The sequence below is a fragment of the Camelus dromedarius genome, chromosome 9, assembly GCF_036321535.1.
Source record: "Camelus dromedarius isolate mCamDro1 chromosome 9, mCamDro1.pat, whole genome shotgun sequence".
In the NCBI taxonomy this organism is placed as follows: domain Eukaryota; kingdom Metazoa; phylum Chordata; class Mammalia; order Artiodactyla; family Camelidae; genus Camelus; species Camelus dromedarius.
In genome coordinates this window covers 30,983,834-31,006,965 of record NC_087444.1, presented here as the reverse complement: position 1 = coordinate 31,006,965, position 23,132 = coordinate 30,983,834, and the positions used below count along the sequence as shown (strand labels likewise).

General features: G+C 42.7%; 1 protein-coding gene across 5 annotated transcripts; it reads right to left on the bottom strand.

Moving 5' to 3' along the window:
- Positions 1-1,843: 1,843 nt before the first annotated feature.
- On the bottom strand, positions 1,844-23,085 carry ADAT1 (adenosine deaminase tRNA specific 1). 5 transcript variants are annotated; one of them, XM_064488950.1, is made up of 10 exons: positions 23,025-23,085; positions 20,268-20,458; positions 19,891-19,959; positions 18,865-18,919; positions 18,274-18,404; positions 14,962-15,565; positions 13,030-13,175; positions 12,423-12,522; positions 5,602-5,688; positions 1,844-2,777 (listed from the first exon to the last, which is right to left on the bottom strand). In XM_064488950.1, the coding sequence occupies exons 2-10, from the start codon at positions 20,434-20,436 to the stop codon at positions 2,645-2,647; spliced, it is 1,494 nt and encodes a 497-aa protein (XP_064345020.1). In that variant the 5' UTR covers positions 20,437-20,458; positions 23,025-23,085; the 3' UTR covers positions 1,844-2,644. The 5 variants fall into 5 exon arrangements, with proteins under 5 accessions (XP_064345020.1, XP_031313903.1, XP_064345019.1 ...); XM_031458043.2 differs by lacking the exon at positions 23,025-23,085 and having other exon boundaries at positions 1,844-2,045; positions 2,609-2,777; positions 20,268-23,006; XM_064488949.1 differs by lacking the exon at positions 23,025-23,085 and adding an exon at positions 22,290-23,006 and having other exon boundaries at positions 20,268-20,633.
- Positions 23,086-23,132: the final 47 nt, after the last annotated feature.

The following is a 23,132-nucleotide window of genomic DNA, read 5'->3' as shown; positions in this document are numbered from 1 at the left end:
GAAAGGGAGGGGCCAGGCAGGGGAGCAGGTTTGGGACTGGCTAGTTTGACGAATTTCAGAGGACTCTGAGGCACAGTGACTGTCCCTATTTTTTAGGTGACTAGGGCAGGTGGGTAGTGGCCTGGAATGTGAGAGCCCCAGAAAAGGAGTGTTTGGGGTATGGGCTCTGGATTGGTTGGTTTTCATATAAAAAGTGCACTCATGGATGAGTCTTTAACTATCTCTAGAAACTGGCTAGCCCTGGGAGGGGTAGTTTCTCCAGGGTCAGTAAGGCTAAGATGTCAAAGCATCAGAAACACATGATTAGCACAGAGAGGACAACCAGAAACTGGTGCTGGCTTTCTCCTGGACTTTGTCTATACTGCTTTCCCTTTGCTGACTTCAATCCTTTCATTGTAATAAATGGTAACTATGAGTAAAACAGCTTTTTAAGTTCTGAGAGTCTATCTAGTGAATAATCAAAACTGGGGTGGTGCTGGAGACCCTCAACACAGCTGTATTATGTGAAAGGGTGATGGGGAACTTCATAATGGGATAGATTAGGCTGATACTACTGAACCCACTGATCAATCACTAAAAGTGGGACAACCAGATGTTATATTCCCTTAGATGTGATGCAGCAGAAGTGTGCAGAATCACCTGCAAATGAGCTGAACCTGAAACTAATCAAGCATGTAACTGCAAATTTATAGGAAATATGTGGGACAGAGGAACTTGTTATCAGCACTGGAGGAAATAAGCAGCCAAATCCTGGGTGGAGGAGAGGCTACAGGACAAAGGACCCATTTGTTAAACACATAAAAAAGAAAGTGAACTGTTACAGATTTAGCCAGGTAAAAGATACCTCAATCAAATGCACTGTGTGGACTCTGGATACCAATTTGAAAAAATGAACAGTCAAAAGACATTTATGAGACAACAGGGGAAACTGAATGCAGACTGCATAATAGATATTAAGGAATCATTGTTAATTTTTTGAGTGAAATATGATGGTTAGGATTCAATTTAAAATGCTCCAAGAGAAAAAAATTGGAGAGGAGGGGGCAATAGATCAGGTAACAGCAGCAGAAAGCTGTGGCTGTTAATCTTCTGTAGGTAAAAGCTTCTGCCAATCAAGGTATCCTAAATGCTACCATATCACAGGATTTGGAGTCAGGCAAAAGGATCTCTCTGATTAAAGTAGCATATGGGAGAGCCTAACTTTCGGGTAGTGATATTTCTGCCTTTCTTTCCTGCTAACAGAATTTCTTACAGAAAAAAATTCAAGGACAACTTGTTATGAAAAGCTTATGCATTGCTTCTGTAATTAAAAAAAATTGAGAACATATGTTTACACACAAACTTAGAATAGGCAAATCCATAGAGACATAAGGTAGATGACTGCTTGCTCTGGGGTTAGGGGGTTGAGGGGAAATGGGGAGTGACTGCTAATGGGTACTATACTATGTCAAAGAGCGCTCCCCACCAAATTTAGAATAAAAATGTTCTAAAATTGAGGTGGTGTTTGCTCATCTTTGTGGATATATTAAAAACCACTAAATTGTATACTTTAAACGGGTGAATTTTATGGTATGAGAATTATATCTCAATAAAGCTGTTATTAAAAAATATTTAAAGCTATAAAAAATGCTGAGGAACCTACAAGGATCTTGAATAATCCCAATTTAGAGAGTTTCCATTTTCAGTTAATAAATTAGGAAGTAAAGAGGTTGATAGTTAAATATTAGAGGTTAGTGAAAACAGGATTGGTTGCTAGGTTTGTTGCTGAGTTGCTTTAGGGACTTTTGGCCTTTTAGACAGAACTCTTTCCATTGAAAATCATAGAAAACGGTGTCAAATGGGCTTACTCAGAACAACAGGAATTTATCTCACATAACTGAAGTCCAGAGTAGGCATTAGCTTCCGGCATCCAGACAAGGTCATGAGAGCTTTGATTTTTCTTGGCTGTTTCCTTCTTCACTGCTTTCATTCACAAGCTGGCTGTCTCTCTGCAGCAGGCAAAGGCAGCCACTGGCAGCCCCGAGACTGCATGGCACTTACAGCTCCTGACACAAGAGGAGAGAGAATCTTACCTGAAAGCTCTGGCAACAGTTCCAGGACTGTTCAGGTCTGGCTCACATTCCTGGAGCCAGGGAATAAGGTTCACTTCTACCAATTCACACGGATAGAGCAGGAAAGGGTGGCTCTCTGAAGGGAGAAAGTCTGGGTGGACAAAACACATGTCCAGTATGACAGGCGAAGAGCCAAAACTTGCAGACTCAAACTTCTCAGCCTAATCAATACTTGCTGACTCAATGCAGGAACATATGGAATGGCGCTGCTGCAGGGTACTTTTAGAGCATCCCATTCCAGATTATTGTTCCATATTTTAGAGAAGCCATAAAACACAGGACACATTCGAAGGTCATTAGTGAGAAGCTATTTTAGCAGACAGCCACTTCAATCAAGTATAGATTGTTCCATGTTCCAGAATTCCATCTATCTGACACAGAATAGATACATTGCTCTGGTAGATGGAAGACTTCTTCCCCTGATTAGCCACAAGGAAAGTTAAGGCTTGTCCAGCATAAAAGAGGAAGGTGGTCGAGTATGAAAGAATGGAAAATACCGGGCTGCCAGTAAGCTTTTTGTGAACTTTCTCTTCTCATTTAAACTGATGATAATCTGCCGGATTTCTGATCCAAGATCCAAACGCCTGCTTCCGGAGTGTGCTCCAGGCTTCCTGGTAAGCAGATGCAGCCTCCTTGTACTCTTGGTATGTCTCGAGCCTCTGCACCCTAATGCACACACACCACCAAGCACACAAGGTTCTTACTGGACAGCTTACCACCATGGCCAACAAGACACCGAGGCAATTGGCTGGACAGATGTATTACAAGAGACTTAGGAACAGGAGGGTTTTGTTATGCTCTCCTAGAATGACTCTTATCTCCTTTGTAGGGAATTCACTAGAAAGCAATATGAATTAAAACAGGTAAGAATAAACAGAACGCTAGCTTTGTTTGGTCCTGGTAAAATCAGATAAAACAAGAACAACTCTGTCTTCTTCTTTTTGGTTTAAAGTTTTCTAAACATCTATAATTTTCAACATTAGGATTTAGCCATTAGAAATTTCTTGGTTGCATTTTCCCAAAGCACTTTCCGTCTTATCCATATTCTCCTCCTGGTACTGCCAGCCAGCACTCCTTCCCAAACCCCGTGGCTGTCTCTGACTGCTGAAGAACGGCTGGTGTGCTGAGTACTATCTGTAATACTCATACCCAGTTCTAAGATTTGCTTGTGACAAAGATTCTTTCGAACAAACTTGAGTCAGGCTCCTCTGAGCCCTCTTCCTGACCCAGCTCTGACCCTGAGCTCTGTCTTTGCCATCTTATAGTTGAAGAGACTGACTCGTGTCTCATTGATTCAGGTTTTATCCTGCTTCTACTCTTCCCTTTTTTGCCAAGATCTGAGGAGACCCAAGTTGTTTCTTCACTCACTTCAGCACAGAGCAAAGCTGCTAATTGTAGCAAACACTGATGTTAGCTATTAGATCAATTTCCCACAGCTTTCTGTTGGTTAATGGATGGGAGCTACACACATGACAATGTTAAATTTTACCTGAGTCCTCAGTTCCTAAAAAAAGCTATGGTTATGAAATCTCCCTCCCACCCTTCTATGTTCTGGCAAATGGCTGACTGCAAAGAGCTGCCCTTCCTTCTGACTTAGATAGACTTACAAACGCCCCTGGGTTTACCTGCGACAACCACCCTTCCCCATGACGGACTCACGGATGCCTCCTGGTTTACCTGTGACAAAGCCAGACACAGACCTTCCAAATGCCCAGTTTTTGTCTCATAACGATTAGCTGAACTGTTTGTACCCACTGACAAAATCTTGACAAATTATCTGCTAATTTGACCAAATTTTAATTATGCTTCTCTCCTTCCCCTACACCCTTGAACTTTGAGCCACTCTTGGCCTGAGCCAGCATCAGCATGTGTAACAACCCTTCTTAACAGCCCCTCCTGAGAACCGACATTTCCTGTTCAACTGTCTCATCACACCACCTGCTCATCCCATTCCCCGTTCTCAGTTCTGCCTAACCTTGCTTACCTCTCTGTATAAAAGAAAACTCTTTTGCATCTGCTGTTCGAGGGGCTTATAGATCTTAGGATTGCAGTGCTCTTGCTATTGCATCAGTCCTCCTCCTCCTGTTGTAACAGGCCCCTTCTCATATTGCAATAATCCTTTCGAAGTCCTAAGTCCAGATCTGTTTTAAACACACAGAATATATGGAAACCCACCCAGTTCCAGTCTGACTCATTTTTCCAGACAAGAAACAAGCAAACTGACCATGGATGACTGGAGGGCATCAATACTGACTGCAAGATGCATGCTGGTGATAACAGCTGGCTAGCCTCTTCAGACAGAAGTGCTGAGCTACTCATTCGCCTCCCCACTGTCATATAAGAAAGAAGCTGGCTGGCATTTGTTGCCAGTTCCTGGACAGGAACCTCAAATCCTTAGAATTTCCCAAGTGATAAGGACGTCTTTGTTATTCATGATGAACCCCTCAGATCACACCAAGTTTAAGCTTAATGAGGTGACTCATGGTGGGTCCTAGACAGTTTCAGGGTAGACTGGCCATGCCAGAAAGCCGAACCATGAGATTAGAGTTTGGGGTGGGGAAAAGTGGAAGGTGGAGATTGAGCTCAATCACATCATGTGGCCAACGATTCCATCAATCATGCTCATGGATGAAACCCCAATAAAAGCTCTGGACACTAAAGTTCTGGTCAGCTTCCTGGCTGGTGACAGACAGAGATGTGCTGGGAGGGTGATGTATCCTGAGGACAACGAAATGTCAGGTTTGGAACTCTCTCAGACCACGCCCTGTGTGTCCCTTCTTTTAGCTGGTCCTGATTTGTATCCTTTAAAATAAAAGGTAATATAAGGATGGTGCTTTCCTGAATTCTGTGAGTTGTTCTAGCAAATTATTGAACTGGAGCAGGGAGTAGGAACCCCCAAGTTTGTAGTCAGTTGGTTGGAACTGTGAGTGGCTTGGGGCACCCCCAGCTTGTGGCTGGTGTCTGAAGTAAGGTCAGTTTGTGGGGACTGTGTCCTTATCCTGTGAGGGTAACTAACACCCCAGGGTTAGTGTCTGAACTCCCCCCCACCCCCGAAGTGGCTCTATAGCCCTCTACATTCCTGTGTGGAAAGTAATTTAAGTCATGGAACTGCAATTCCAAATCACTGATGTGAACAATGGAAAAAGAGAAGAGAATGACATTCCTAACAGAATATATTGCTTCCCAAGCACTCACATTTCCACAATGCTCTCCATTGGGAGGTGGAATAAAAGGAGGGCCTGGAATGGGCCAGACTCAATCCCACCCTTAGGCTCCTGTGACTCTGTACCACCAAACTACCCACTTTCCACACCTGAGATCATACTTGTGCCTAAAGGTGGGGCTGCAGGGATTGAAGAGCATGTGGTCAGTAGGAAGTACCCACTGGCCTACTGAACCACCACTCCTGCCAAAGCCTTCTACCACACAAAAGCCAGGATTAAACCAGAAGTCTTCCTAAACGTAAAAAAACATAGGTCAATGGTATCACCTGAGGGAGTCTGGCCACTTGTCCTCTGAAATACTGCTCAGCAGCTTCTGGAATGATCTAAAGAGTTCTATTTTGCTGATTCGGGATCTGTTTAGAGAAAGAAGACCAAGAGGATTTATTAAATATTTACTATGTACAAGCATTCACATAGTATCTTTTTAGGTCTGAATGTCCCAGAGCCCCCATTTTCACCTGTACTTGGCAAGAAGAAAAATCTAGACCTGAGAGTCTGATTATGTTGAGGCACAAAAATGATTTTCATTTTAAGAAATGTCATCAGTGGTGAATTATCGAGGTGAGAGGCAAAAATGGGGTAAAGACAGAGGGAATTACTAACTTTCATCCCCAGGATGCCTGTCAGCCATGTCTGGCTACCTCCTTCCAAGAGCACTGGCCCCTTGGGTAATGCTGCTTACAAGCAATGGAAGGCTTTGTTTCAGAGACTTGAGTGCTGCTCCCTGTGTGAACGGTGGTTATAAAGCCCATCTGGACAAGTCACCTGAGGAAGAATCTCCAGGCTTTCCCCCTGGGCATTGTGAGCCTTTGGAGGTGAATCCTTTGCTTCTAACATCAAGCTTTACGGTGGCCACAGTTTGAAAGAGTGAAAAAAGTCAGTATGAAGTCCTTACCAGCTACTTGGGCCTTCTTGGTTTTGGCCGTTCATGACAGACTATACTGTATGTGCCTCCTTCCCTTCCCGCATATACACAATTCGTGGGCTGATCAAGAAGTGCAGAAGTGTTATGTGTGCCAACAACATACAGTCTCATCTTTACATACCATACCCTCCAACCAACCTTGAAAATCGTACTCGGACCCAGGGGCCGTCACTGACATATACGAAATAGGGAATTGTATGGTCTACCAAAAAGTTTTCTTACCTGGCAGGGACCTAGCCTATTGCAAGAATCACTGTTTAAAGGGGGACCCTGAGCCCCAACATGCCACCCTCTCTGGGCCTTAACTGCGTTAGAGTGACTGCTGGCACAAAGGAATATAAGGCTGCTATATATTTTTTTTTTAAAAAAAAGCTACAACCAAAAAACTAATGGAACTCATTAACAGATGACAGGAGAACAGTAATAAAATTATAAGGAAAATATATACAAAGAAAGTATTTGTTAGAATTCAACATCCATTGAATAATTTAAAATCTTTTACCAAACTAGTGCTAGAAAACATAGTATTTAAATTCATAAAGAGTATCTATAAGAAAATCTACAGGCAATATATGTCCTTAAAATCAGGAATAATACCAGGATACTTGGTATCATTGCTTTTATCCAACATTATACAGAACGTCTGGTCAGTAAGACAAGGAATGAAAGGAATAAAGATTGAAAAGCAAAAACCAAAGTCATTCTTTGCAGATGATTGTGCTATTGTTAGTTGTGATCAGCACAGTAGGTTAAGAAAAAAAACTTTAAAAAGGAATGAAGGTTTGGAAAGGAAACACTGTTTACAAAAGATTGTTTTCATTAAAAAATTTCAAAAGAATTTCCAGATACATTAGTAGACTAAAATGAGTTAGCTAAGCTGCTAGATACAACCATTAATTACAAGAGAGAAACAAATAACAAAAACTGATTGCAATAGCAGTCACCAGAAAATGAAATAAAAGGAAATTACTTAAAATGGAATCTGTGGTAGCCAGCATTCAAGATGGTGATTCTTGCCTCATGGAATTCATGCCCTATGCAATCCCCTGAATACGGGGTGGATATGCACTGAATAGGGCTGATCCAAAAAACCATAAGGAGATTGCAGATGGAGTGTGACTTCTGAGACTAGTCCGAAAGGGCTCTGTGGCCTCTGCCTTGCTTGCTTTGGGGAGGAACGAGCCACCATGTTGTGAAGACAAATACTTGTAGCCTTATGGAGAGATTCAAGTTGAGAGGAACTGAAGCCTCTTGCCAACAGCCAGCACTGACCTGGCAGCCACAGGAGTGAGCCACTTTGAAACTGGATCCTCCAGCTCCAGCCAAGCCTTCGAGGACTGACATAATGGATTGCAACCTCATGAGCCCCTGGGTCAGAATTATCCAGCTAAGCTCCTCCCAAATTCCTGACCCACAGGGACTGTGGGAAATAATACATGTTAACTGTTGTATTAAGCCACTGAGTTGAGTTTTTTTTTTTTTTTTTTTTTTTTTGAGGAGGGGAGAGGAATTTGTAATACAGTAACAGACAACTAATACAACGTTCAAGAACTAATACAACATGGATGCTAGCTGCTATGCTCCAATGAGCCCTGGTTCCTTTTAGTAGTGAGGATTACATTCTTAGATATTAGATTCTTCCTGATGACTTGGTTAACACTGCTGGTTGGTGAAACAAAGAACTAGGAAAGCTATACATACATACATAATTTTTTAAAGATTTTAAAATTCATATTCACATTTCAATCTAGCCCTATCTTTATTCTAACATACTGAGACACACAAATCTCTTACTCTTCTCTTTTGTAGTCCTATGAGCCATGTAATGATCTCTCCAGGATGCTCTGGTATCTCATCTGGGATGGAAAGAAAATTTGCTTCTTCAGAGCAAAGAGAATTTAAAAGGATTTGCCACTTTAGGGCAAAGGGTAAAATTAAGCTTCTTGAAAATGAGGGTCCTTTATCTGACTCCTGCTATTATCTCATTGTTTGTAATAAATGCAAGGACTTAAATAAAATAATACCTTCTATGGTAACATCCCAGTATGAGTTCATATTCCAGATAGTTCTAAAAAAGGTGGTCCGAGGATAGCACTCCGGAATGAGCAGTGAGAAAACCCATTCTCTCCCTAGCAGTTGTTGGTCTTTAAAATGAAAATAACTCTGACCCTTTCACATATAATATGCAGCTTCATTTGATGACCAAGGAGAAAAATCTGTCTTAACAAGATGTCTACAGCAAGGCTTGCACCTTGTTAGAGGTCCTCCCTCTCATTCAATTCTCACAACGTTCCTGGGTGATAAATACTCTTAGTTACCCTTGCTTTATTGCTGGGGAAATGGGAGGCTTAGAGAGGTAAAGTAATTAGCTCAGGTTCATACAACTGGGAGGAAAGGGAGCCGGGAATTAAACTTCAGTCTCTTGAGCTGAAACTGAGTTCGTCTGCAGAGTTTATGATTAACCTCTCTATCCAAAACTTTACTCCCTTTCTTTCCCCGAACCTGTTCCCCACAAGACTGAGGAGTATCAAAGAAAAGAGGGTTTGAAACCATATACGAGCTCCTGTGTCTGTGCCCTTTGAAGGAAAAGGCTTTTGCTTTAGTCTCCCAGGCTTCCCTTGAATCTCCAAAGGCTGGTTCAAGAGTGAATGATAAGGAAATGTGAAGATGTAGAAACAAAGGATAGCTGTTGGGCCAGGAAATGGGCAATAATTTTGACTATAAACCATGTAGCAGAATCACCAAATTCCCAGTTCGCTGAAAGATACAGATAACATTCCTAAATTGTTTCTATAGAAGTAGATACCTACCAGATGAAAACTGCTCACCATAAGCACATAGACCCTAGACCAACTGAAAACAGAAGGTTGATGATGCTTGAAACTTCACCTTGATGCCAACCAATCCAAGAACTGTGCATGAGCTGTTCACATACTCTGTAGCTCCCTCCCTCACAATGCCTTTAAAACCCCTTCCCTGAAAGCCATCAGGGAGTTTGGGTCTTTTAAGCATGAGCCGCAAGTTCTCCCTGCTTGGTGCCCTGCAATAAATGCTGTACTTTCCTTCACCATAACCCCGTGTCAGTTGATTGGTTTTACTGCGCATGTGTGAGTAGACCCAAGTTTGGTTCGGTAACAGAACTGCAAAGCTTCTGCTCTTCCCACCATTCACTTCCTCCCCATAAGGAATCTGCCTTCTAAATGGAGAGACGTTCACAACATGTCAGAGACTTCAGATTAGCTACCAATATCCTCACTTTATAGTTATTAACACATTGGGGTCCAGAGAGCTTTTCATGTGCCTATTGGCTGGCCATCTGTATGTTTTCTTTGGAGAAATGTCTATTTAGATCTTCTGCCCATTTTTTGACTTGGCTGTTTGTTTTTCTGTTATTGAGTTGTATGAGCTGTTTGTATATTTTGGAAATTAAGCCTTCATCAGTAGCATCATTTACAAATATTTCCTCCTAGTTCGTAGGTTGTCTTTTCATTTTGTTTATGGTTTCCTTTGCTGTGCAAAAGCTTATAAGTTTGATTAGATCCCATTTGTTTTAATTTTGCTTTTATTTCTATTGCTTTGGGAGACTGACCTAGGAAAACACTGTTATAATTTATGTCAGAGAATGTTTTGCCTATGTTCTCTTCTCTTCGTTTTAGGGGGTCCTGTCTTATATTTAAGTCATTTTGAGTTTATTTTTGTGTATAGTGTGAGGGAGTATTCTAACTACATTGATTTACATGCTGCTGTTCAGCTTTCCTAATATCACTTGCCAGAGAGAGACTGTCTTTTCTCCACTGTATGTTCTTGCCTCCTTTGCCAAAGATTAATTGACCATAAATGTGTGGGTTTATTTCTGAGCTCTGTCCTGTTCCATTGATCCATATGTCTGTTTTTATGCCAATACCACACTACTTTCATTACTACAGCTTTATAGTATTGTCTGAATACTGGGAGGGCTATGGCTCCAGCTTTGTTCTTTTCCCTCAGTATTGCTTTGGCAATTCTGAGCCTTTTGTGATTCCATATAAATTTTAGGATTATTTGCTCCAGTACTGTGAAAAATGTCATGGGTAATTCGATAGAGATCACATTAATTCTGTAGATTGCTTTGGGCCCAATAGGAACACAAAAAGATGCTCAACACTGCTAATTATCAGAGAAATGCAAAACAAAACTATAATGAGGTATCACTTCACACCAGTTAGAATGGCCATCATTAAAAAGTCCACAAACAATAAATGCTGGAGAGGGTGTGGAGAAAAGGGAACCCTCCTACACTGTTGGTAGGAATGTAGTTTGGCGCAGCCACTGTAGAAAACAGTATGAAAGTTCCTCCAAAAACTTAAAATAGAGTTACCATATGATCCAGCAATCCTACTCCTGGGCATATATCTGGAGAAAACTCTAATTTGAAAAGATACATGCACCCCAGTGTTCATAGTAGCAGTATTTATAATAGCCAAGATAAGGAAACAACCTAAATGTCCACTGACAGATGAATGGATAAAGAAGATGTGGTATACATATACAATGGACTACTACTCAGCCATAAAAAAGAATGAAATAATGCCACTTGCAGCAACATGGTTGGACCTAGAGATTACCTTATTAAATGAAGTTAAGTCAGAGAAAGACAAATATCATATGATATCACTAATATATGGAATCTAAAAAATAATACAAACAAACTTATTTATAAAACAGAAACAGACTCACAGACACAGAAAACAAACTGATGGTTACCAAAGGGAAAAAGGGTGGCAGGGATAAACTAGAAGCTTGCGATTAGCAGGTACAGACTATTATATACAAAATAGATAAACAACAAGGTCCTACTGTATAGCACAGGGAACTATATTCAGTATCTTGTAATAACCTATAATGAAAAATAATAAATATATGTACAACTGAATCAACTATGCTGTATACCAAAAACTAACACAACATTGTGAATCAACTATACTTCGATTTAAAGAAAAAAAAGAGGGTATGGATTCAATTAAAGAAGAAAATTTAGACCTGAGTGAAGCAGCAAACTGAAAACCACAGTCAGGTGGGTGTGGCCAGTATGAGTTGTTGCCACCCTGTCACTGACAGCAGAGGCAGAGCTCAGCAGGAAACATGGCCCCTGTCCCTCATGAACTGCTCTGCTCACACATTCTGCCCTGTGGCTAACAGCTAGTCCCCTGAGAGATGCAAACAGTGGCCCAAACCCAGGAGGCCTTTGGGGAAACACTGGCCAAAAAGTCTCTGCCCACAACAATTTTGTAAATTTTAATCAATTCAACAGCCTAGGCCACCAAGAGACAGGTCAGGTCTGCCATCCTGGCTATTTGAACCATGGTTAGTGTCTGTGAAGAACAAAACCTTTTTTTTTTTAAGTCAAAAAGATGTAAGTTGTTATTGTTTCTGTTGAGGCAGGCAAATCAGCATGTCAAAAAGAAAAGAAACAAATCCACCTGTGAACTTTAATTACAATACAACTTTTTATGTAAGAGCATAATAAAGAAATGGAAAAGCCACTTAGAGTGAAAAGAACTACTGTAAATTGTGGAAGCTTGAATAGATATTTCTTTAAAGACGATATACACTCAGTGGCAGCTCAATCCAGACTGAGAAGGAATTGTGTTTGGTGGAGAGGCCACTCCCCTGCAACCCGACCACCCTCAGGCTATTGCAGACCCCCGCGCCTCGTTGGGAGGGAAAAGTAGAGTGGGCAAGACGAACAATAAGCGAAGGAGGAATCAGTAAGGCAGATGAACCTCCAAACACACAATGAGGAATCCCAAGTCTCACATCCAGTAGACCACAGGCCCCACATTTCAATAAAAGCCAATTTGTGGATGCAAAGTCTTGTTTTTATGGCACCCTTCTTGCCAGTCTAATCACTATGCAGCTTCATAAATAATTCTAGGGTTCCAACCTTTATTTACTAAACCAGAATCTCTAGTAACAAAGCCCAAGAAAGTGTTCTTTTCAAAATCTTCCAGGGAAAAGAATAGTCTTTCCAACAAATGATGTAGAGACAACTGGACATCCACATGCAAAAGAATGAAGTTGTGTCCCTACCTCACACCTTATAAAAAATTAATTCAAGATGGATCAAAGACCTAAACATAAGAGCTAAAACTATGAGAAGAAAACACAAAGTAAATGCTGTACCTGGCCTGAAGGCGTCCGATTCCTTTCTTTGTTGTTCCCTGTGGAAAGCCATTGGCAGTGACATCCAACGGCTGCTCAGGAACTGCACTCCAGCTGATGGCTGTGAAAAGATAAGATTCTGGGGTTAAAACTGTTCAGTTTTCTGTAAAGGTCAGAGGTGTTTTAATAAACATATTTCCCTACCACTGCAGACCCATGAGAGCTGGCTGGCACGTCAGAGACAGCGGCTGCCATTCTGAAGCCTGGCCTCCAGAACACAGCAGTATAAAGCGGTTCCTGATGCATCCTCCTCCTCATCATAGCAACAACCACTGAGCGTCTACCATATGCTGAACACACAGTAAACACATGAAATAGAGTTTCTCATTTATTCCTCGTAATAACCCTGATAAAGAAATGCTACTCTTCTCTGAAGATGAAGAAACTGAGGCCAAGAGGGGACAAGTTGCCCAGGGTCACACACAGTATGAACTTGACCCAGTGTGGGTGTCTCTCGAGCCCACACTATTGACCACTTGGATGGTAAACTGCCTACCCAGGCTGGGAGGGTACAGCCCCTCTGAGGTCATTCTGTGGTTGGGGCGTAAGTGGAACCTGAATCCCTTACCTGCCCCACAAGGAACAAGTCGGCCTGGGCTGTCAGCCTTTTTTGCCTGCATTGCATAGCGGCTGTGTTCAAATAGTAAATCTGACTGCTGTATTTTCACTTCTTGAACTCCAAAGCCTCTGGGTAGAGCCGAGACGTTCTGACACCTAAATGTGAGGGAAAATGCACGCAGTTTAGGCTCACTCCTTGAGAAAGAGAGTATCTAGGACTGTGGACCACATCACCACCCATGTCTTTGGTGGGAGGCAAAGGCCTTAGGAGGTGTGTGGATTTATTTATTTGCTTATTTATTTATGGGGAGTATGGTACTGGAGGTTGTGACAAAATAGAATCTAGATCATATCAACCTTATGTTTGGAGGAAGAACCCTTGTATCACTCTGAAGTGACAGCTAGGAACTGAGTCACCACTCCTCAAGGACTTCAGTAACATCAAACTCCATTCCAGATGTTGGCTTTGAAAGATTTGAAAACCATAAGCAGAAATATTAACCTGTTGGCATCTGCTTCCTAGTGAATCCTTCAAACAAGCCAGAAACCAAGATGATCCTTTAATATAAAAGCTTTATTTTTTTTCCTCTCTTGAATATTTCACCCAAACTAGATGCCAACATGAAGTAGGTCTACAACTGAACAGATAGCAACTTAAAGTCTCAGAATCAAGAAAACATAGAAAACATCTTGGGTACAGAGCCTAGGGTTGCCTTTTCCCCCCTTAAGTTCTTTATTGGTATACAGTTTATATAACATAAAATTCACCCATTTAAAGTGCATAATTCATTTTTTTTAGTAGAGTCAGAGAATTGTGCAACGATCACCACAATCCACATTTACAACATTTTCGTCACCCCAATAAGAAATGCTGCCCATGTTGGCAGTCACTTCCCATCCCCTCTCCAGCCCCTGGCACCCATGAATCTACTTTCTGTCTCTATGGATTTGCCTATTTTGTACAATTCACTTCATGAAATCACACAAAATGTAGCTTATTTCACTGAGCATAGGTTTTTCAGGGTTTATCTGTGTTGTGACAGGTATCAGCACTCCATTCCTTCTTGTGGCTGAGTAATATTCCACTGCATGGATCTGCCACATTTTGTTTATTAGTTAGCCAGGTGGTGGACATTTGGGTTGTTTCACTCTGGGGCTATCATGACTAATGCTGCTATGAACATCCCTGTAAAGGTTTTATGTGGATGTATGTCTTTGTTTCTCCCAGGCATGTACCTGGCAGTAGAATCAATGGGTCATATCCTGGGGCTGCTTCCCAGAGTTGGCCTCAGGGTGGTACATTTGACAAAGACTCACAGCTTTCCCCAGCCACGACTCCATCCTGCCCTCAGTTACTACAGCATTAATCAGGTTTGGCTGCCCTTCTTCAGGGAGACCTCACTTGAGTGGTCATCTTTGTCTTCTATCTTTTTAAAAATTAACACTAATGATTGAGAGTTTTTAAACATTATGATAGCAATATAGGTACAGTGCATAAAAATTAGAAAACAGAAAGAAAAAAACACCACCCATAATATCATTATCATATTAATACCTTGGTGTATATCTTCGAAGCTACAATTTTGTTTTCTACTTGTGTATATACTTTAAGACCAAAATGAACTCTATTTATCTTCTAAATTGCTCTCTAAACACTATGAGCATCTTCCCATGTTAAATATTCATCAGTATTTGTTGTAACAAAAGCCACAATCTATTGCTGGCCATTTCAGTGGTTTCCTTTTGTTTTGTTTTGTTTTTCAATGAGAACACACAATGTTAAATGTTTGAGCACTTTCTTCATTATTTCCTCAGGACAAATCCTAACTCTTTGTACATCTGTATGTATGTATGTATGTATGTCCAAGGCTCTTTGAACAAACTCTCAGACTGCTTCTCTGAAACACTATTCCAGCTGAGCCCTCCCTCCCTGCCCTCCTACCTCCCAGTCAGTGCTCTCTGCATGGCCTCCTGGCTGTACGGGCACTTCCCAATGACCACAGCTGACAGGTAGACGGGCTCTTCTAGGAAGTGCATCAACAGTGCCCCCTGGCATCCCAGGACGTTCCACCGTGCCAACTTGTCACTGCAGGACATGGAGCAAGTTCTGTCTCCCCGGCCTGGCTTCACTCGGAGCAGCCCCACCTGGTGATACGCAGCACCAGGCTTCCCTGAGTCTCCAGCTTCTCCCGGCACACACTTGGCTCCAGTTCTATAAACGTCTACCACTTTGGCACCACCGGGGGCCATTCCAGTAACAGTAGCCAGTTCCTCTGCAGTGAGATTAGAGCTGTTGACTTTTGGTGGGTTTGAGTCACCTTCCTGATTGCCAAAACTCCGATGGTGAGCCACACAGTCAGAAGTCCCGGGCTCAAGGCTTATCTTTTTGATCACAGGACTATCCGGATCTTCACATTTCCTTTTACCTTCAGGAGCTTCTAGGTCACCACTGGCTTCTACTGATGGGTTATTAGCCCAATCTCTACTGACAGGACAGCAAGGCTGATCTTCAAACTCAAGCATTGGAATGATGGAGGCATCCCCACCTGCAGGAGAAGAAATCCCTTAAACCAGTGGTTCTCAGTGAGGTCCCCAGACCAGCTACATCACAGTCCCTTTAGGAACTTGTTAGAAATGCAAATTCTTGGAAACCACAGTAGACCTGGTGAATCAGAAACTCTGGAGGTGGTACCCAGCAGTCTGTTTTAACAAGCTGTCTAGATGATTCTAATGCAAGTTCAAGTTTGAGAACCACTGCCTTAAACAAAGCTTAATTCTATTCTCCCAAATGAGTAAGAACACTTGACCAAACTTCCCTAATAAGACTCCTCTGGGGCTCTTGCTGAAGACCCCATCCAAGACCCAGTTAGTTAGAATTTCTCAGGGGGAGGAGTCTTGAAAATGGAATAGTTTAACAAAGATCCCAGGTGATTCTTATCACAAGAAGTTTTGGAAACACTAATTTAGACCAGGGTGTCTCAACCTCCACACTGACATTCTGGGCCAGATAATTCTTTGCCCGGGGGCTGTCATGTATATTACAGGATGGTTAGCAGCCTCCTTGATCTCTACCCTCTACATATCAATAGCACCCCTGAGTCTGACCATCAAAAATGTCTGCAGATGTTGCCAAATGTCCCCTGGGCAGCAAAACTGTCCTCAGTTGAGAACCCCTGGTTTAGAATGAGCACTGTTTCCCAAGCGCATTTTGTGGAATATTATCCCATAAGATGCCATGGGAAACAAAAGTGGACGGTTGATTTCAAGGTTAAATAAGTTTGGCAAATAATGCTCACCATTTCCCCATCTTGGCGATTTATGTGCATATCCTCACAGTAAAGACTGACGTTTCTCCCTGCTGGTTTAGAGATTTCTGACCTACTTTGTGTTTACAGAGAATCAAAGAAAACCAGAGGTCAGTAAAAATCACAGCATCCCCTTGAAAAGGGAGCTACTCCTTCAGACTCTAACCTAATGTGTGGTGATTTCTACAGTGTGTAAATTATACATCTGTGGTCTATATAACCTAAGAGTGGGAAAGGCAAGAAAGACAGAAGTGGAAGTATTGCCAGAAAGGCTGGCTGGCAGGCTTCCAGAGACCTCACAAGGTGACAGTGACTTTGGAGAATTCACCAGGGCCTACCTCCCACACTAAAGATTTGGAGACTTGATCTTGAAAGATGCCTGAACTCAAGAGGCTGACGCATGCAGATATAACTCACAAGTAAGAGTCTGAAGTAGCTAACCCAGGCACCAACTTATCAATTAGTAATGGGGAATAAATGCCAAGGGAGCTAGGATAGTCACATTCTCTAGGTAGCATTCTTTCTTCCTGCAGACAAACCAGGGGTGGACATCACACTGTATATATCACCCATGACTCGGAGTTAGATCATTGGTCCCAGATTTTGATTTCCCAGACCAGTAAAATTTCCAGATTTTAAGATCAATATAGCATTGTTAACTTTTTATTCTATCAAGCAACATCTTTAAAAATTCTAATTACCATTATTTTAAAAAACTGTATAGACTTCATAACCTTTAAATGGAAGAAATTAGCTTTTTGAAAAACTCACCGGATAGTCCTGCTTCTTTTCATCTGGCCATGGACCAGCCTATGGGCCACTGATTGATGTAGTTTGACTAAGCGGTCAGGCCAGCTGTGATGCCCAGATATATCTCTCTCCCCAAGAAGGCTACACCTGCCACTGAGGTCAGCCAGGCCCCAGCTACTCAAAGTGTGGTCCATAGGCAACATGTGGGAACTGGTTAGAAGTGCTCTACCCTTAGAGCTACTGAATTTGAATCTGCCTTTTAACAAGATTCTTGGGTGATTCACATACATATTACAGTTTGAGAAGCACTGAGTCAGGAAACATCCTTTGGTCCTTGGGTACCCTGGTCCAAGAACACTTCTAAGAATAGAGTATGAATGAGCCCTGTCTCCTTCTGTATGTCATTTTTTCTGCTCTTTGTAAGCTGTATTCTATTTTTGATTTATGATCTTCAGTGATTGTCTCTTAAGAGTGATCACCTATCTGCTCTAATTGAGTGTGTTAGTTTTAAAGTTTAATCCTCAGGGGACAATCTTACATCCTTATTTCAAAGTTTTTAGGGTGAGGAAATTTTATGACCACGCTTGAGTTGTTGTCTACAAAGTGTAGAAAGTATTCTCCATTTTCAAGACATAAAAACAAAGAACAGAAATGAGCCTCTAGGCCAGGTCTGGTCTTCTTGCCTAATGCAACCACAGCACCTGAACATCCCCTTACAATCCATCAAAATTTACCTAAACTAATCACGACCGTCTGCATTTCCTAAAACACTGAAGGGTAAGTAAGGGACTAGTCTTATTCACTGCTACATACCTAGTATGTCATACCTGCCTGACAAGTAGTAGAAAATACCTATTTAATGAATGAACAAGTGAAGTGAGTTCTGGGATAAATTATTATAGTACTCAGGGCTTTGGATTTCTAAGCCCTATTGTTGATTTCAGGCCTTGTGGGATTTCAGCTTTAAACTTCCCAATCCTGATCGGGAACTGAAAACTGAATAGTATGAGTGAAGCTCTCCCCATGTTTCCTTGGTAGAGAAGCGACTAGGCACACTGGGCTGTTCACAAAAAGGCACTATCACTGGTTGTAGCTACATTTCTGCCAAAGTGTTTTTTTTTGAGAAACATATCTGTGGATAAGACAACAATAAGGAAGCAGACAATGTAACATGAATCCAAAGGCTTGAATTTACTTACATGGTGTATGGCTGGAGAAAAACACAAACAAGAGGTCTGGTCTGAGTTTCCACAGTCCTCTCTGAGTTCCTGGGACAAATATGCTATCCTCCTTCAGGGTGGCAGCCAAGCGAAGCTGATGGAGAAGGTACCTAATAGGGTGCAGGATGTTATCAGAACAACAAACCAATCTCTGTGGTAAAGGGAAAGACTGGCTAGGTGATTACTAAGAGATAAAGAGATACTGCAGACCAATGGGACTGGAAGCGATTTGGAATTATGAGAATGATCTAGACCAGTGATTCTCAAAATGTGGTCCTTGAACTAGTAGTATCAGCATCAGCTGGAATTTATTAGAAATGCAACTTCTCAGGCTTCTCCCAGACCTGCTGAATCAGAACCTCTGGGGGTGGGCCCAGCAATCTGGGTTTTAACAAAGTCTCTAGGTGATTCCGATGCACACTCAAGCATGAGAACCACTGTCTAGACCAGTGCTATTCAAAGTGTAGTTCAGAGGCTGACATAATCAGCATTACCTGGGAGCTTGTTAGAAATGCAAATTCTGGGGCTCCCACCCAGGCTAAATCAGACTCTTTGAGAATGTGGCTTTACCTTTGGAAACTCCTTCTGGCAATGACCTCAGCATGGCTGTCATTGAGGATGTCTCCTGTGGCAGAGACAGGACACTAGTGAAGACATAGGGAACCTGGAGAGGCCCTGGTTCCTAGAAGCAGAACACAGCAGTTTCCCCAGCACCCAGGATGGCCATGTAGCCCTGGACACCTCTGCTAGTAAATATCACAATAATTAATGGCCAAGCATTTACAGCAGGATTTCCTCAACTCAGCACTACTGACATTAGAGGTTGGAAAATTCTTTGTTGTTGGGAGTCTGTCCTGTGTGATGCAGGATGTTTAGTAGCATTCCTGGCCTCTACTCACCAAGTCCAGTAGCATACTCCCCTCTCCCTAGTTTTGACAAACCAAAAATATCTCCAGACATTGCCTGTCTCCTGGGGAGGGGGGGTGGCAAAAAAAAAAAAAAATCTCTGCTAGCTGAGAACTCCTGATTTATAGGGAAATCTTTATCTGAAGGACAAAGTTCCAGATCTTTCATATCCTGGTACCATGCCTGTGCTTATGGTGATGCAATTCCATTGAATTCAATCAGTAGTGGTCCTGGAACAGTCTCCTCATATTCAGGAGGCAAGGCTAGGAGAATGAGGGAAGCAAGCTGGAGGAGGAATTCATTTGCAGATCCAGAAGGTGAAGATGCCAGAGCTCTAAGGGATTTCCATATTCCTTCTGGTACCAAAATCTCCATTTAATTCAGGATTGCTTTCTGGGGCTTCAGATCTGATGTGGAATAGCTAAGCCCAGGGACCTTATGGTTGGAGCATGAAAATACTGGCCAACTTTCAACCCACTCAGAAAGATGTTCCTGGCACGGCTTTTGCTTCCAGAGCTTATTTCCATTCTTTAAATGAGTTCTGTCCTTCCACCTGGAGCAACGGCCAGTGGGAACTCAAAGGTCAGCCACCTCAGGAATATGGCCCCTTTGCTCTGAAAGGAACAGGTAACATGGACGCCGGTTTCCAAAGCTCCCTAACAGGCCCTGTTTCGACCCCACCAGGCTTACCGCTCTTCCTCATTTTGGACTGGCCTATGCATTTAGTTCCTGTTCCCATTGAAACAACTTCTTTTGTCACTGAGGGGGAAAAACAAACCATTAAGTGAGGTCTCAGAATCCGAATGGTCCCTAGTCCTCAGGCTTAATAACTCTGCACATTCCTTCAGAAGGTTGACCCAAACTGAGGCCCGCGGTTTCTGCACGGCCGTCTCCCGCCACCAGAAGTATGGCTGCGCTATTTGGCAGTGAGCAGCAGAACATGCCCAACATTGCGGCTCACCCCTCCATCTCCCTACCCCGCCTGCCTCCCCAGTCCCTGCACAGCCCTGTGTAATTCTACCATCCGTGACAGGGAGACGGTGCTGTCCAGGGAGAAGAGGCCTCACCTTGCACTCCACCATCAGGGAAGTCGCAGGCCTGGCCAGCTGCAGGTTGTATCTTCACCACGGATGCGAGCAACGTCCACTCGCGGTTGGCCTCAGGCTTCCCTTGCTTGGGGAGCCTGCTCCCGTAGTGCTTGTAACACAGCCGCGCAATCTCATCCGCGGTCCACATGGTGCGAGCTGGGGCTGAGACCCTGATCAAAACCCACAACCATCAGAAGGGCAGAAAGGAGAACTGATGCAAGATGCTACAACTCGGCACTGGTGCTTCAAGAGGCTTTCGAACGCAGCCCAAGCACGTTTATACTGAGGTTTCTCTGCTTGGAACTCTATGGGTCATCTTCTAATACTTCTCTGCCCTCTTTTCACCTTTAATGAAAGATCAAAGAAGTCTTAAATCTCATAACCCCAGAAGACACCCTATTTCTTCAAGCTGCTCTTAAAAAAATAAACAGTTGGATATTTAATACTGGTTCATTTTAGTGAATCTGAACTTAACTACTCAAAATGAAAGCATATGAGAGGGAAGTATCCTTGCTACTCCAATTTTCATTTGGAAATAGCAAGTAAATGCTGCAGACCTCAGCTTGCTTGGGGCAGACCCTCCCCATACAAGGTTTATCTTTCTGGGGAAAAGGTTCTTCTTTTCTATGCTCTTTTTCAGATGTTTTGTTTTTCTCTTCTTTCCTTCACAGTTGATTGGTTCTTTACTTCCTTCTAGTAAATCTCCACTGATGCTCCCATCAAGAAGGCAACATTTTAGTTTTTCCTATGATATTTTATGATGCAGAGGGGAAGTGACAGAGCCTAGAGTTTTCTCACCAGTCAAGTGTTCTCCTCAGAGTGAGGGTTTTGGAGTTACCCTTCCTAGATTCTAATCCTGGTTTTTGTTATATATTAACCGTGCATTATTGGATAGATCACTTCACCTCTCTGTGTCTGTTTTTTCATCTGTTAAAACAGAGGCAGTAGTATTTAATCCACTGGCGTTAACGTAAGGCTTAAACAATATTTATAAAAAGCAACTGGTACAATGTTAAGCATAATTAATGTCAACTGAGATTAATATTACAAAAAAAGAACATTTGATTTTCCTGACTGATTTGCTTTGAGCTCTTTGGCAGGTAGTGGAAATGCAATGGAGATGTAAAAACCATGAATAAGAAACCATTAAGCGGATCAGACCTGAAAGAGGCGTAGGCTACTTTGCTAGAAACTCTCCCACTCTTGACTCTAACCATGCTCACTCAATGACCTCATTTGGATGCAAATGTATGAAAAGCTTCTTAGTAGAAAATGAGATCATATGGTGATGCACAAAGCCAAGCATGTTAAAAAAAGAAAAAAAGGTTCCATTGAGCCCCAATGTATATAGTAGACAACTGATTTTTCTACAGTGAGCCCCTTGCATTGTGTTAAATTAATTAAACAAGGTCATCAGATTGATGAGTCTCTAATGCTGTGGTGGCCTACTTAAACAAACCAAGATCTCAGCATGTAGATGCCCCAAGGTTACAAAATCAAAACCGAAAAGGACAACCAACCACAACCAGCTAGGATTCAAGCTATAGTCAATCAAGTAATTTCCTTTCTTGCTTCTGCACTTTCTCTACATCAGTCTTTACCCTGGCTCCAGTCTGCAGAGGGTTCCTAACTACTGCTTTGGTACTGCCTGACTGGAATTGATTTCTGCTCAAATTCTTAAAAACTTGAATATGCCTCAGTTTATCATTTAACAGTTCTGATGTGCGGGCCTGTTATTTCAATAAATGGTCATGGTAAAGCAGACCATAGTGATTTAAACAGAAATCTGGCAGGAACTGACATAAACTGCGACTTTAAAGTCAGAGAACCAGCTTAAGTCTTTCATCTTCTGGAGCAAAAGAAAGCATGGGAGAATCCAGAATTCGTTTGGAAGGGATTTCCCTCTCATTTCTTGGGGCTGTGGGAATCACAAAGCATTATGCTTTAAGGCAGATACTTTGGCACCAAACTGAAATTAAACCAGAGGCACATATCACAAACCGTAATAGCCAAGGAAGACAGAGCTTGCCAGAAGAAACGCTGACTCTACGATGAAGCAGTTCAAAACTGTATCATCGCTTCATTCACCGAGTTGAGTCTGGATGAGCGTGCCCAGCAGCTGAATATTTTGCTACACTGGATACACTAAAATTCAAATCCACTCTCTCCTAGATCTTGAATAACTTCTTCGTATGAAACAATAGTTCAGTTTAACAAGCATCTCTGCCCACAAGACCGCATATTTTAACAATTGCGAAAAGCTCAAGAACCCACTTCCTTAAAAAAAAAAAAAAGTTAAGGCAGATCAGCTGCCAGGCGAAAAAAAGGCTTTAGCAGGGTTGGAAGGGAAGCCTACTTCCCTTTGGACCCGTTCTCAGCACCCTCCAGGGGCCTGAGATGGGGCCTATTCGGCCGGTTATGGGAGACTCCAACCCCGCGAAGTAGACACAACGTGCTCGCGCGTCCCTTTGAATTATCTGGGATGATGCCGCGAGGCCACGCGCTCGCCCGCAGCAGGAGCTCTCCGCGCAGGGGATGTTGGCATTTCCATGAAAGCAACAGTATTTTCCCACGGAATGCGCGGCAGGGAAGGCACGGCCCTCACATCCTCTTCTCACACAGAAAGGGCTCGGGAGAGTCAGACCGAAGGCACCTCACCTAGGAGGCCCAAGGCCCCCCTCAAGCGAGCGCCCTCCGCCCCGCGACCCCACCCTTTCACCAACACTTTCCTCCCACCTCCAAGACGCGCGCCCTCAACAGGAGCGAGGAGAGCCCGCGCGGCGTAGCGGACGTGACGTCACAAAGAGACGACTCTCCCAGGCCCCGCCCCCAGGGTCAAGCAGT